Source organism: Phasianus colchicus, chromosome 1, assembly GCF_987193195.1.
Source record: "Phasianus colchicus chromosome 1, bPhaCol1.hap1.1, whole genome shotgun sequence".
In the NCBI taxonomy this organism is placed as follows: domain Eukaryota; kingdom Metazoa; phylum Chordata; class Aves; order Galliformes; family Phasianidae; genus Phasianus; species Phasianus colchicus.
Window position 1 is genome coordinate 15,589,988 of NC_143436.1, and position 13,131 is coordinate 15,603,118.

Here is a 13,131-nt window from a genome sequence, read left to right on the forward strand (position 1 = left end):
TCCTTAACAAAGAGAGCCCTCAGCACTCACTGCTGTTTGGATGTAGAGGCGTGAATGCCAAAGGATTGCCAGCATGCAGTCCTTAGGGAATGAGGAGATCAGCTACATGCAACAGATTACAGAAAATACCAATGCATCTCAAGTCCTTTTATGTGCATCTGATTAAAAAAACAAAAACTAACAGGCAACAAAACATCTTTGCGATTGTGAGGGTGGAAAAGGTTTTAGGGCATATATTGTTTTGTTATTTTTTATGAGGGCTGAAGTTCTACCAGAGTCCTTTGATTCCTCAAGTTACTGCTTTACAGAGGGGATGGAGCAGTTTGTCACTTTGTGTCCTAATTCCCACGCTCCCTACAGAGAGCCCCTATGGGCCGGGAAGAAGGGGGTGGAATAACAATTTGAGGATGCACTGAATATGCCTGGACGTCATACATTGTATGAAATTATATTAGTAGCCCTTTACTCAGCTAACCCAGGAACTGAGGCAATTACTTGCCTACTTCAATTTAAGCAAATTAAGAAAAGATGACAATTAGAACGTGGCAAATCTATGGGAAAAATAATAGAAAATGCTGTCCTCTAGGAGAAAGAAACATTAGAGAGAAAGAAATTGAAAAAAGATGCACAGATCTGGTGGGGACAAGAAATCTGATATGTATGCAGCTCAATCACTTTCTAGCCATCTATTGTTATAGTACATTTGAATACATACTAAAGAAAAATGAGTCAGAAGGAACTTTCCTTGCATATTTACCTGACAAGAAGTTTTTCACTTTTCTGATAAATTCCTTTGTGACTTCTCGGTCAATTTTAATCTGGTTCTTAGCTTTCTCCAGTTCCCCATTGAAGTGTGAACCTTTCAGCTTGGTGTCTTCTGCCATTTTTCTGATGCTTTCAACCTGGAGATACTACGAGAAACAGCAGCGGTGTTTTCTGTATTCACTACTTGGCAAGGTGAGCTCTCACACTATGAGCCCCAAGTGGAGTCACTGGCATGGCTTTGGAACACTTGTAGTAGGAGACTGTTTTGGGGAGCTCCTGAAGTTGTTACAGAATGGCCTTTGTCTAGCCTAAGAAGAAGCCTAAATCAAATATTTTTTTCCTTTGTGCAACCACCACCAAACCATTTCTAAAGGAAAAGCACTGACTTGTTTTCTGATGCAATGTTGTGATTTGTCATTGATCAGATTCATTACTGAAAAGGCACATAATTTAATTTGCCTTTCCATGCTGGAGTTACATTAAAATACACTTCTTAAAAATACAGGAAAGCTAGAAATTAATACTTGTCTCTAAAACTTAAATTTTGCTACTAAATTAATATCTGTGATTATTTGTGATAAGTTTGTGATTCAAACTTAGTGTTTGAATTTAATTATCAAACTCCAACAGTATTTTGCTCGTCTGGGGGCTGTGCTTTGCTCTAAGGAAAAGCTCAGGTACTGATGGAAGAAATTCCCTGTTTCCCCAGGCAGCAAGAAAAACAATGATGTTTCTACTTTGGCAACATCTGCGGGAGGGCCATTCCTGCTGTCCCTGCATGTTTGGGGGCCTCAGAGTCTCCTGACTGCTCATTTCTACACCCGCTAACTGTGCAGTAGTGTGGTGTGGATTCTAAAAGGAGGAAATGGATGCCCAGGCACCATGCAGGGAGGGGACAAAGCCACAGCAGAATGGTATTTCTATTGGAAAATGGCTTTTGCCTATCAGTGTAACAGACATTTTCTCTGATTGTTAATGAGAACAAACTGTGGTTTTGGGGTTTGTCTGTTTTGTTTCCTTTGCACATGTTGTGTTGGCCCACAGTTTCCTTGAGTTATTTTCACTGCTCCTCTGCTGTAAATTCGAGCAGCTGAATACTTGATGCCCATATAAACATTATAGGGGGTAGAAAATATTTGGCTTGAAGTTATTTGCAAAAATTCCTTAATGGTAAATATAAAAGTAACGTAAAATTGTATACAGAGTGGACTGTAATACTCCTGGCTCTAAATCATATGTCTGTGGCATAGGGATGGAGTCCATCACCAGATTACTCACTGTTCTTTGCCCAAGGAGCAAATGAGTTTTTGTAGATTTGGGGCTTGCTACTTCATCGTTGTTCATTTTAGCTATCTACAAGTCAGCTATCCAAATCTAAGCCAGCTGTTCATGCAATGTGGGGGGAAAAAAAAGAAAAAAGAAAAAAAGAAAAAAGCACCTTCAAGTAATTAACATGGCTTCCTGAGACAAATAGCTAGGCTGGATAAAATGAAGCTGGAGCTGCCTGACTCTTTCCACTTACTGCATAAGGAGTGCAGATGACTAGCTGTGATGTAGCCAACGCTTTCCCTATGAAGGTGGTGGCACGACCCCCATCCTTATCTTTTCCTCTGACTTTGGGAAGCAAGCTGGGCTTCTCTAATTCTCAAGTCTATGCTATAACAGCTTTTCCTCCTTAATATAAAACAACATCCAGGGAGAGTAGAGGAAGAGCCTGCTTCACAAAGGCAGCAGTGCCATGGGAAGCACCAACTCCCTGGTACTGAGGGTTTTAGCATAACTGTTAACTTACAGCTGAGACACTTCTCATGAATGGTGTTTCCCAGAAATAGATTGCCCAGTTTCCCATCCTCTATGCATTGCACTGAACAAATGTAATTTTGATACACATACTTGATTCTCAGGGTCCTGTAGCTGAATAGTCAAGTTAGTTAGCAGGACAGCAGTCTCCTTGGCTTTCCTGAATGCGCTGGAGGAGAGAGGAAGAGCTCCGCTGCAGTTTGGGCCTCCCCCACAGGCTGCTGCAGCACAGGAATGGTTTCCTGGCACCCCGCAGATCTGCAATAAGGAAAATATTTTGTCAAGACTTCTCTGGGTATCTGAGATACACTTCTGGTGAAAGGATGTTGGACAATGCATGGGATTTTCCTAAAGAGACCTAGTCTGGTATCTCCAAAGATAAGGTCAATGCTGGTTAAAGGATCCTTTTCCCTGACTTGAAGGATGCAATGGCAGCTCATTGTTGTAAACCTCTCCTTCCAGAGCCATCTGTTGAGCTCTATGTGTTACGCAGAGACCTTTGTTTTACTCTGTGACAAAAGATTGAAACTGTTCTCATGCCATATCCAGCCCAAAGAACATCCAGTTGGTTCTGAAGGATCCAGATAATTTCTCCAAAACACAGTAGCATACCTAAGATTCTACTCATTTTGACACAGATGTTGAGACTAAAGGCCGAGATGAATGTTCTATTCTAGAACTGGCAGTGCTATCACACTGCTGTTCAGCACAAAGTTCTTGTCCCTTCCTGTTCCACAGGTGCTACAAAGGACAGGTAAACACTCAATCCACTCAATCTCATCCACTCAAGGGTTGCTCTGGTTAGGTTAAGCCTCTGACAGAGGAGGTTGGGGTTAATCTTTCTGAATTTACAGTGAAGACCCCTTCAGACTGGAAAGTGCTTGAACATCTCCTGGTGCTGTGCCTGCCCTGGGAACAATGGCTGCCAGAAGGGTGGTAGTGACCACAGCTGGGAATTACAGCTGTGCCTGACATGACTGCAGGTCTGTGCCAGGGAAGTGTCCTTCTCCAGATTTAAAATGCACATAATTATTCTTTTAAAATAAAAAAGACTAGTGGCATAAAAAGGAAGTTTTTATTTAGTTCCCATTACAAACCCCCAACACCTACCTTTTCAGCCAAGTGTTGAATGTCAGGGATCTTGACCAGTTTGAGCTGCTCCAGCACTCTGCTCCCTTCCCAGGCCCGCTTCTGCATCACAGTGAGCACGCTCTGCCTTGTGTGCTCTGAGTGCCTTACCACAGGGGCTGTCTCACGAGCTTTCTGTTCTGCCAGGAATGATACTTCAGAGTGTTTCCTAATGTTCTTGATGGCCTCTGTAGCAATAGAAATAGCATTGACTACCAACTGATTGCATTTGATTGTATTCATGTATTTACTTGAGTGCTGGACCAAAGGTGAGTGACAGGTTCTGTTACTGGTGGTTGAAGTTGGATGGGAGGGATGGAGGAAACTGCCATTTCTTCATTCAAGTTTCTAATCCTTTACTCTGACAAATACCAAACAGGGGTAGTTATTGATACGCATAACACTTGCTAAAATAGATGAAAATGCAGTGGATCCTATGTTATTCTTCAGAATTGAAGTTTAGGCAGGAAATCTGTTTATGCCACTTGTAAAATTGAAATGATCATCTCTGTGACTGTGGCTTAAGGAAGGACTTGTCCTCCCCATTTTCAGCATGGTGCCCAAAAGTTAAAGTCTTCTAGGCCAAAATTTAGATTACAAATGGAAATGTATTACTTTTCTTTGGCTCTGGAGAAATATAATTTCAGAGTTGATGTACTGGAAAGAAAGAAAGCATTTCCATGATAAGCCGTTAGAGCAGGCAACAAATGCTTTCTTGTTTGCTTAATGTAAGCTTTTCCTCAAGTGGAGACTCAAAACCATGGAAAATATTACTTTTTTTTTTTTTTTTTTTTTCTTCAGTTGAATAGCCTAAAGAAAGGAATCAGGCTTTTTGCAAAGCAGTTTAAAGTTACTGCTGTCAGATCTCCAGGGAACCCAAAGTTTTCCCCAAATTGTCAAGCAGAAGTATGTGCAAAGATCCAGAACTGATGTTTTGTTAGTGCAAAAGCATTAGAGGTCATTGATTAACATCCTAGTGGGCTGGTAACAACTCAGTTACTGGTTGAAGTCAATGAGAACACCCTCATCAAGTCCTGCCTGCTTTTTACCAGTCCCTGAAGCTCTTGGTCTTGCTTTGGCTGAAGCAGAATGATATTTAGTTGTATGGAACCCGGGCTATTTGTTCTAATTTGTACCTCCTGGAAACAATGTAGTTTAAAGCTAGATCCTAATACAAAGTACCTGGCAAGAGGCTGCTCTAAGCAAGAGGCTGTTTTTTTATGCAATAATTCCATTGCAGAAATATTTTACAGTGCTTCAACTCTTCGTTAAATGGCCCAAACACATTTTTCATGCTTGGTCTGTGATGGAGTTGTAGGGATTCCAAAGTTCCTTTATGTTAAACAGAGTTTCTTAGCACAGACTTGATTTACAGCTCAGGAATCTGGGCTCACCACATTACAACGACACAGTGGCTGCAAAGCCAGGGAACAAGACTGGAAAGAGGTAATTTAATGAGATTTCATAAACTGCAAGAATTCTTTTAAGGACACTCGTGTCTTTTTTTCTTTTTCCAGGGACTTCAATTCATGATTAACTGTTGACATTTCCAACTCAGGCAGCTGAGTATATGCCAATGAGGCGGTTCAAGAGAAGTCCTGAACTCTCATTTCACTTGAACCTCTACAAAAAGAGGTAGGTGGGAGCCCATTTGCCTATGTGTGCCTGGGGCACAGGTGTCAAATGTCCCCCAGATAGAGTACCTGGCATATCCTCCATCCTGCTCTGCCCCACTTCCTTGGGCCAACAAAAAAGCATGAGAAAAAAAGCAGACAGGGCCATAGTCTGAATCATCCTGAAATGATAAAGGGATGAGGGAACCAGGCTTTCTCCCAGGCACTGGGGAAGCTGGCTTTCTTGAGGCAAATGTTATTTCTGTACTGCTAGATGTTTGGTAGCAGGACGAATGAATATTTGTGGCCCTGACCAACAATTCAACTTAAATTCAGGGTCTTCCCGCACCCCTGTGTGCTTTTTATAGGGCTGTTTATCTGCTCCCAGAGGCCAAAAGATGAAAAAGCCTTGGAATGTGACCAGAGAGCACTGCAGATGCTTCAGCTGCGCATCCACTGACCTCACTGGGATTTATTGTTTCTTTGCCTTCCTGCCTTCTCACAGTCAGCACAAGACCCGGTCGAATCAGGACGTGGTGACTGTGATGGCTGTGCTGACTGCATATGTGGGACTTGAATAGAAGACTGGTCCCCCAGGCACTGCCAAGTATAACAGTGCAAAGAAGCCCTAAATCTTAATTAATCCCTCTTATCCCTTTTCCTTTCCCTTGGCTTTATATACCATTGATCCTCCCTTCATTTTTTCAGTCCTGTTTAGTCCAGTCTTCTTCTTGCTTGTACAAAGCATGAAAGATCTTGAAGTGGGTTTGCACTGCCTTTAAATTCTATTTTCTGTGCTCACTGTAACATCTGGGGGTTCATACCTTAGCAGCCACCACTCTGGTCAGATAGTGGAGTGTATACTGCTGACAGTCTCCTGCTGTTTTGGATCTAGTTAGTATCTGATCAAGATCCCTGAATCATACGTTCCTGTGTTTTTCCAGAATTCATGAAGCCTGTGACATTGTTATTACTGCCATTAGCAGCTGATAGAGACTATACTTAGCTCAAGCGCAGACAGTGTAATTATTTTAAAAATGCCAAGGAACTCAGTTCTGTTTTCACATTTTGTGATGATGGAGAGCCAGTTCCTTACCACATAAAGTCATGTATTTTCCCATGGGAACACTGAGAAGTTGTTCTACGACTCTCTGCTTTAATTAAACAAACCATTACTACACAACATTTTTAAAGTATTGCTAAGAGCAATAGCAGTCAGAAACAGGGAAAACATCCTTTGCTCTTCTACTGTATGATCTGAGAGTCTGTAGAGCGAAACCAGGTGGCCTTTAAATCCTGATAGAAACATCAGTGCTCGTGAGATTTTTGACTAATATGATCATGCATATACCTGCATCTGAAATGTAGGATGCTAGAAATCAAAGAAAAAAAAAATAAAACACAATGGAGTTCAGGAAGTTACTATAATAAAGCTTATAGTATTTGGATTTTTGTAGTACCACATGGAACTAAAATCTAAAGATCTTTGAAATGTTGTATGGCTCAATAGTGAGAAAAACATTGTGAAATTTCATGGCATTTGTTCATCTATTTTAGTACTGGCTGCCTTACCTTTGAGGCTCAAGTAATGAAAAGTGCGATGCAGATCTAATTTCTGTTGTAGAAGTTCATAGACACGATCAGCTTCTTCACCAATGTCTTCAATGTTCTCAGTGAAGTCAGGAAATTCATATGGCATACTACGAATCAGACCCATTTGTGTAATTTGCTGTCTACAAGGGAAGTGACAGTTATGCAGAAGTCAGACTGAATTGCTCTTAAACAACTGAGGTACACGCTATTTTAGAGGACAAGAGATAAATTTCTAAATGAGCAGAAATATTTACTTGTAATGGCTTACTTAGGAAATCATTAGGAACAGGAAAATTCCAACATTTACTTTTATGCTTTAGGGAGGAGCCGTATGTGAAATAATCAGAGAACAGAATCATAGAATCCTTAGAGTCGTAAGGGGGCCTTTAAATGGCATCTAGTCCAATTTCCCTTTGATAAACAGGGACACATACATATACCTCTCTGTATATCTATATAGGTTATTTTGTTCATGGATCTACTGATTAGATTAGTGCCCCAGCATCTTTTTCTGATCAGAAGAGGGATTTGAAGAGTAGGGCATGGCTGGTGAAGCCTGGGGGAAGACTGCTTTGTCAGTTAAGGGATTTTAGCGGGGCAGCAGAGCCCTTACTGAACATAGCCATGAAAATCCTTGATGCTTGAGAGTGCCTCCCATGAAAAAACAGGATGTTTCAAAATTCTTTCAATTTCAGAAATGGCATCTTCAAAGGCTTTGAATCGCATGTCACAGCTGGGCATCCGTCCTCCTTTATCTTCTAGGCTTGCAGCAAACCTCATTAACCCTTGAACAGTCTGGGCGAGGGCAGTAATTTCAGTGTCCCACTCATCAAAACAAAGATGACACTGATGGCAAGAGGGAAAGTCTTTCTCGAAGCCACGGCCACACTGGTCACAGAACCGCCCAGTGACACCAACACGGCAGTTACACACACCAGTGGCTTTGTCACACCGGGGCCAGCTGGTTCCCTCTGGGTTACAGTTGCATGCTGCAAGAAAGGGAAAGCAAGTTATATGCAATTGTTCCTTCTCTGCAGGAGTAAGGCATAAGGCACAATCACGTATTTTAACGCAATAAACAGAAACTGGTTTTCTTCGCTGGTCTTTGAGCCCGCTTGGCTGGATCTGCCAAGGGACAACATTACCTTGCTGGGCAGGACTCTGATGTATGGGGTTTATTTTTCTTGATGGGTTTCTACTAGAGCTTTCTACTTGGAACAAGTTGGAGTGTTCCCCCACTGTGCCCAACTCTGCTATTCTAGCATTGTCTCCCTGTTCTTTTACACTGAAGGGAAAAACAGGCTAACTTCAGCCACCCAAAGGCCACCATGTATCGTGTGCCAGTCATCTAGGCTCCTTCACTGGCAGAGAAGAGAAGCAGGTGCACCTAAAAATCAATCTAAATCAGAACTCATAGAATCATACTACATTCCATTTGGAAGGGACTCACAAGGATCATCAAGTCCAACACAGCACCACCTAAAATTCAAACCCTATGTCTGAGAGCATTGTCCAAACACTCCTCAAACTGGCAGCTTGGGGCTGTGACCACTGCCCTTGGGAGCCCGTTTGACTCTCTCAATGAAGAACACTTTCCTAATATCCAATCAGAACAGCAAAAGCTGGACAAAAAACATTCTTTGGAGCCACTTATCTACCTGCACTGCCTGGAAAATTCACCACTGATCAGAGGAGCTCTGACTAGGCTTTGGAACAGCTAATGTCAGGTGAGATAAATCCCTTCTGATACCTCATCCCAGTGCTTCCTGGGCTGGGGAGCTGTGTGCTGAGAGCTGAACTACATACTCACACTGCAGCCTTCGGCTAGCACAGCCCATTTCTAAATATCAGAGAATGAAACCAATGTTCAAGTCAAAATGAAGGGGATGGCCTGTCTAATGGCTTTTCTTCAGCTCTTGATTCCATGGTTCCACCAAAACTGCAGAAGGAACAACACTGACAAACAATATAAACAACTTAATCATTTCATACACTGAAATGTATCTGTTTCTCTGGATGTAAGTTCTGTCTCCTCTATGAATAAAGGACAAACATTTATTTTGAGACAGTTTCTAACCCAGTTATAATACTTACAAATGCAGTGCTTCTGGGGATTGCCAAAGTAGTTTTCCTCACATTCATTGCAGCGTTTCCCACCATAGCCTACCTTACACAGACACTGGCCTGTAAGCTGGAAACAGTTCAAGATTTAACAACTGCCCATGTAGTATGACTGCATATACATTATTTACTGGATTTCTTCTTTGCTCTGTGACTTTTATTATACAGCTACATGGGGACCATAGTGACACTGCTTCTGCACGTTGTTTGAACATGGTTTAACATGATAAACTTTCTTTACCATCTTCATACTGAAGGCTGTTAAAAGAAATTTACTCTGAGAGCTGGCTTTTCTTTATTAATATGAGCGGTTTCGTATGGTCCAGTCTGATCTTTGAGAACTCATCCTCTGACTGTTATCTGAGAGAGGATTTTTTCTTCTTTTGCAGAAAAGATTAATGGCTTATTTTTGCTGGAACAAAATACTCATCTTAACATTTCAACTTTTAACTACATGATATATATGCTGCAATGGAAAACCTCCAGGGTACATTATGCACATTGCCCTAGAAAAATTTGTTTTGGAATTCAGTGCTGAAATTAAACTGCAGGGAATTACAGCTCTGATAACTCCAAAAAAGCAGTAGTAGTTCTTCTGTGTGAAGGGCTACATTTCATAGGAAAAATAATAGCTCCACTAAGTAAACCAGGACAAACAGCATATCGAAAGGAAAATGTGAAAGCACATCAGCAAGAGCTTGGTGCAATGTCCTGGTGCTATGAAGTCAATAGAAAAATGGCTGCCTTCTGCATGGACCACAATTTTAGCTCTCTATTCTGAAGTACTGTTTTATTTTTTCTACTTTCTTGCTCTAGAAAGTGCCCAAGAATTAAAAACAAGAAAAGATACAGTAGTAGCCAGATTGATGATGTATGACTGATGTAATGACCACTGATCTTTGTGAAAAGAAACCCTTGAAAAACCAAACACGTGCAAGACTCTTAGGTGCAAGCCTGGACTTCCTCCTTCCCTGTATGTCTGCTTATGGGGCAGTTTTTCCTTGCATCATTTTCTCATGTATTTCTATGATCCACTTTAAAAGAAAACACACAGGCAAAGAGTAATTGCTTACAAGTAAAGCCACAGTATCAGAACAGCACATTTGATATAATGGCTCCAGGCCAGATTACACCAACCACGAATTTCCAAAGACTTGTTGTTTCTGGGAAGCATGACAAAAATCCATCCTCATATGAGAAGGTCCCAACCGTTTCATACCAAAACATTGCCCTCCCGGTTCCCAGAGAGCAAAGTAATTTCCTTGCCTGGTCACACTGGTTACTTTGGGTGTTTTTCGTGTCACAGTCACAGAGCTGACATCCTTTTCCACCAGCCAGGTCCCAGTAGCCTGGCGCACACTGGTCGCATGTTGTACCAACCACGTTGGGCTGACATGGGCAAGCTCCGGTGGCCGGGTCACATAGGCAGGCTGCATCCTCCCCAGGGCATGTGGCAGGGAGGACACCTGCAGGATTGCACTTGCAGACTGAAAAGAGAAGGACAACTTCTACAGCAGATGGTGATTCAAACAGCTGATGGACAATCAGAACTGTACATGGAAGCACAGAAGTAGGCTTAAAGAATGGTTTGGGTTGCAAGGGATCTTCAGTATCTACCTAATCCAATCCCTTGCTATTGGCAGGAGCACATTCCACTAGATCAGGCTGCTGAAAACCCCATCCAATATGGCCTTTAATGCTTCCAAGGATCCACAGCATCTTTGTGCAACCGGTTCCAGTATCCCACCATCTTTGTTGTGAAATTTTTCTTCTTTATATCTTATCTAAATCTGCCATTTTTCAGTTTAAAACTGTTACCCTTTGTCCTGTTAGTACAGACTCGGGTAAAAAGTCTTTCTCCATCTTTCTTATAAGCACCTTTTAAGTACTGGAAGACTCCAGTGAGGTCTCCTCAGAACCTTCTTCAGGATGAAGCCCAGCTCCCTCAGCCTATCTTCATAGGAGGGGTGCTGCAACCCTCTGAAAATCTTTGTGGCCTCCCCTAAACCCGCTCCAACAGCACCCCATGCTTCTTGTGCTGGGAGCCCCAGGCCTCGACACAGTACTGCAGGTGGGTCCTCATCAGAGTGGAATAAGGGAAATAATCACCTCCCACAACCTACTAGCTACATTTCTTTTGATGCAGCTCAGGATACGCTTGGCTTTCCAGGCTGCAAACGCACACTGTTGGCTTATATCCTATATTTTATCTACTTGGGACTACTCCCAAGTCTTCCTCTTTCTATTGTGGTTTGTCTACAGCTTTGAACAAACTCAATGAGAGCTTTTACTACTTTTAATATAGGCACAAAAAACTGAAGTGTAGTGAATTTTGAATCTTGTTAGCATGAAATGCTAAATACGTTGGATAAGGAAATGCTGATTTACAGTAGACACTATGCAGTGTGGGAAACCCCAATAAAGGGTAAGCCAAGTAAGATAAGAAGCCTTCCTTGTGAGAAGCCAAAAGTTCTTGCTAAATTATTTCTAGCTGACATCTTCCAAAGATGAATGAGGTATGGGCTTGAACTGTATTTCAGAGATTTCCAGAAAAAGGACTTCTTGAAAATAGTTACGTTTTCTGGCCTGTACAAATTAGATCATCAATTAACATTTGTGAAAACGACCTTTTATAAACTCTGAGGGGAAACTTATGCTCTGCATTTACTTGTACTCCTTCCTTTCTGCTCAAAATGCTGTTATTAGCAGTGCTCTCATGAGGACTATTAAACTGCCTGAGCAGCCTCTTTCTAGCTGTATCATTAAAACAACTGGCAAGGCAGGGAGCTCAGCAGGGGATCATCTGGTTAACTGAGCATTGCTTAGCTGGCATCAGCCTGCAAGATGGATAAACAATTATCTTTGATTCTTTTAATTTTAATTTCTTCCTGACTGGGATGAATGCACATTTATTTTTCAACAGAGAATAGTGCTTTCAGTTCAGGTGAGCATTTTCTAGGGTTGATATTCAGCATAAGATTTAGGCAGACCTGCATGAAAAACACAGATATTTCTAGCACTGGGAAGGAATTTCTTCCGTACTTGCATATTTGGTCTACTTTTTTTTTTTGTCCCCCTAAGGGCTAACCTCTCCCTCTAAGCCTAATTTCCTTGTAACCTCTCCTGCTGGCAATATGCAGTTGCAAAGCTGTTGCCCACTTACTTCGGCAGTCCTGATCGAGGGCTGAGCCAAAATACCCAGGTTTGCAGAACTGGCAGTTTGCTCCATGGGTGTTGTGCAAACACTTGACGCATTCCCCGGTGACCCTGTTACAGGACTCCGGGTCTGTCACATCAATGTTGTTGTTACAGGGACATGGTGCACATTCCTCCCCCGGGCTTCCTGGGATTTTGTAGAACCCGCTAGGACATTCATCACACCGGCTGCCTGTCAGACAGGAAGGTACAAACATGTGCTGCCTAATGAGAATTCAAGTGGATCATGCAGTTTCTAATAATACTGCAAAAAGATTCAGACAGTCTATTCAAATGCATGGTTTCAATGGGAAATACCCATCTGTTTGAAATCTTTAATAATCCTATGATCAGTTAAAATTATCTCTCTCATACTGCAATCTGATGGAAATGCACCCTCCTCACTGCAAGGGGCAAGTTGGTGTCACTGGGACCTTGTCCAGTGGTTCATCCTTGCCCGAAGACTCTGCTCCTTCATCACTGTTCCCAGGTCCAGAGCCTTCCCCATTCTCCAGAAGGGTGAGTCTGGAGCCACAGGAGTGACCAAGAGCCTCACCAGGATGGAACAAGAGGAAGAACGTTCAGAACTGAGGATATCAGAGGTCTGTGAGGACAGCAGTCCCCTGGGAAAGTACCAACAAGAATCATTTTGGCCTGGCAGTGTTTCTTCAGGCAAAGCTGCTCTTGACTTATAAAGGAACCTGGCTTAAAAAAAGGTGAAATCATTTGTTTGGTTTTAGCTCCATTGCAGGAGATGTTCATAACGAACAGGGGAAGAAAGTGCTTCAAATTTTCCCTGTGGAAATTCAAAGTTAGTCAATGGGGTCTTTGAAAGCAAGGCATCAGTTTGCTGCAAAAACAGCTGTTTTGGGGACAGCCAAGAATGCCCCTCTCTGCAGCAGCTACTCCAACAGTG

General features: G+C 42.2%; 1 protein-coding gene and 1 long non-coding RNA gene across 3 annotated transcripts in view; one reads left to right on the forward strand and one right to left on the reverse strand.

The window, feature by feature from the left end:
* Positions 1-13,131, reverse strand: part of LAMB4 (laminin subunit beta 4) — a 44,909-nt gene that overhangs the window by 4,920 nt on the left and 26,858 nt on the right. The window contains exons 23-30 of the mRNA XM_090136196.1: positions 12,184-12,408; positions 10,287-10,507; positions 8,994-9,090; positions 7,513-7,888; positions 6,879-7,039; positions 3,676-3,881; positions 2,659-2,823; positions 758-911 (exon numbers count right to left, since the gene is read on the reverse strand). Of these exons, the coding sequence (XP_089992322.1) occupies positions 758-911; positions 2,659-2,823; positions 3,676-3,881; positions 6,879-7,039; positions 7,513-7,888; positions 8,994-9,090; positions 10,287-10,507; positions 12,184-12,408 (1,605 nt within the window). The remainder of the gene's footprint in view (positions 1-757; positions 912-2,658; positions 2,824-3,675; positions 3,882-6,878; positions 7,040-7,512; positions 7,889-8,993; positions 9,091-10,286; positions 10,508-12,183; positions 12,409-13,131) is intronic.
* Positions 3,235-12,910, forward strand: LOC149919408 (uncharacterized). Of its 2 annotated transcripts, none has more exons than XR_016464484.1 (3): positions 3,235-3,319; positions 5,211-5,328; positions 12,706-12,910. It is a non-coding gene; the product is annotated as an uncharacterized LOC149919408 (long non-coding RNA). The 2 variants fall into 2 exon arrangements; XR_016464480.1 differs by lacking the exon at positions 12,706-12,910 and adding an exon at positions 5,675-6,258.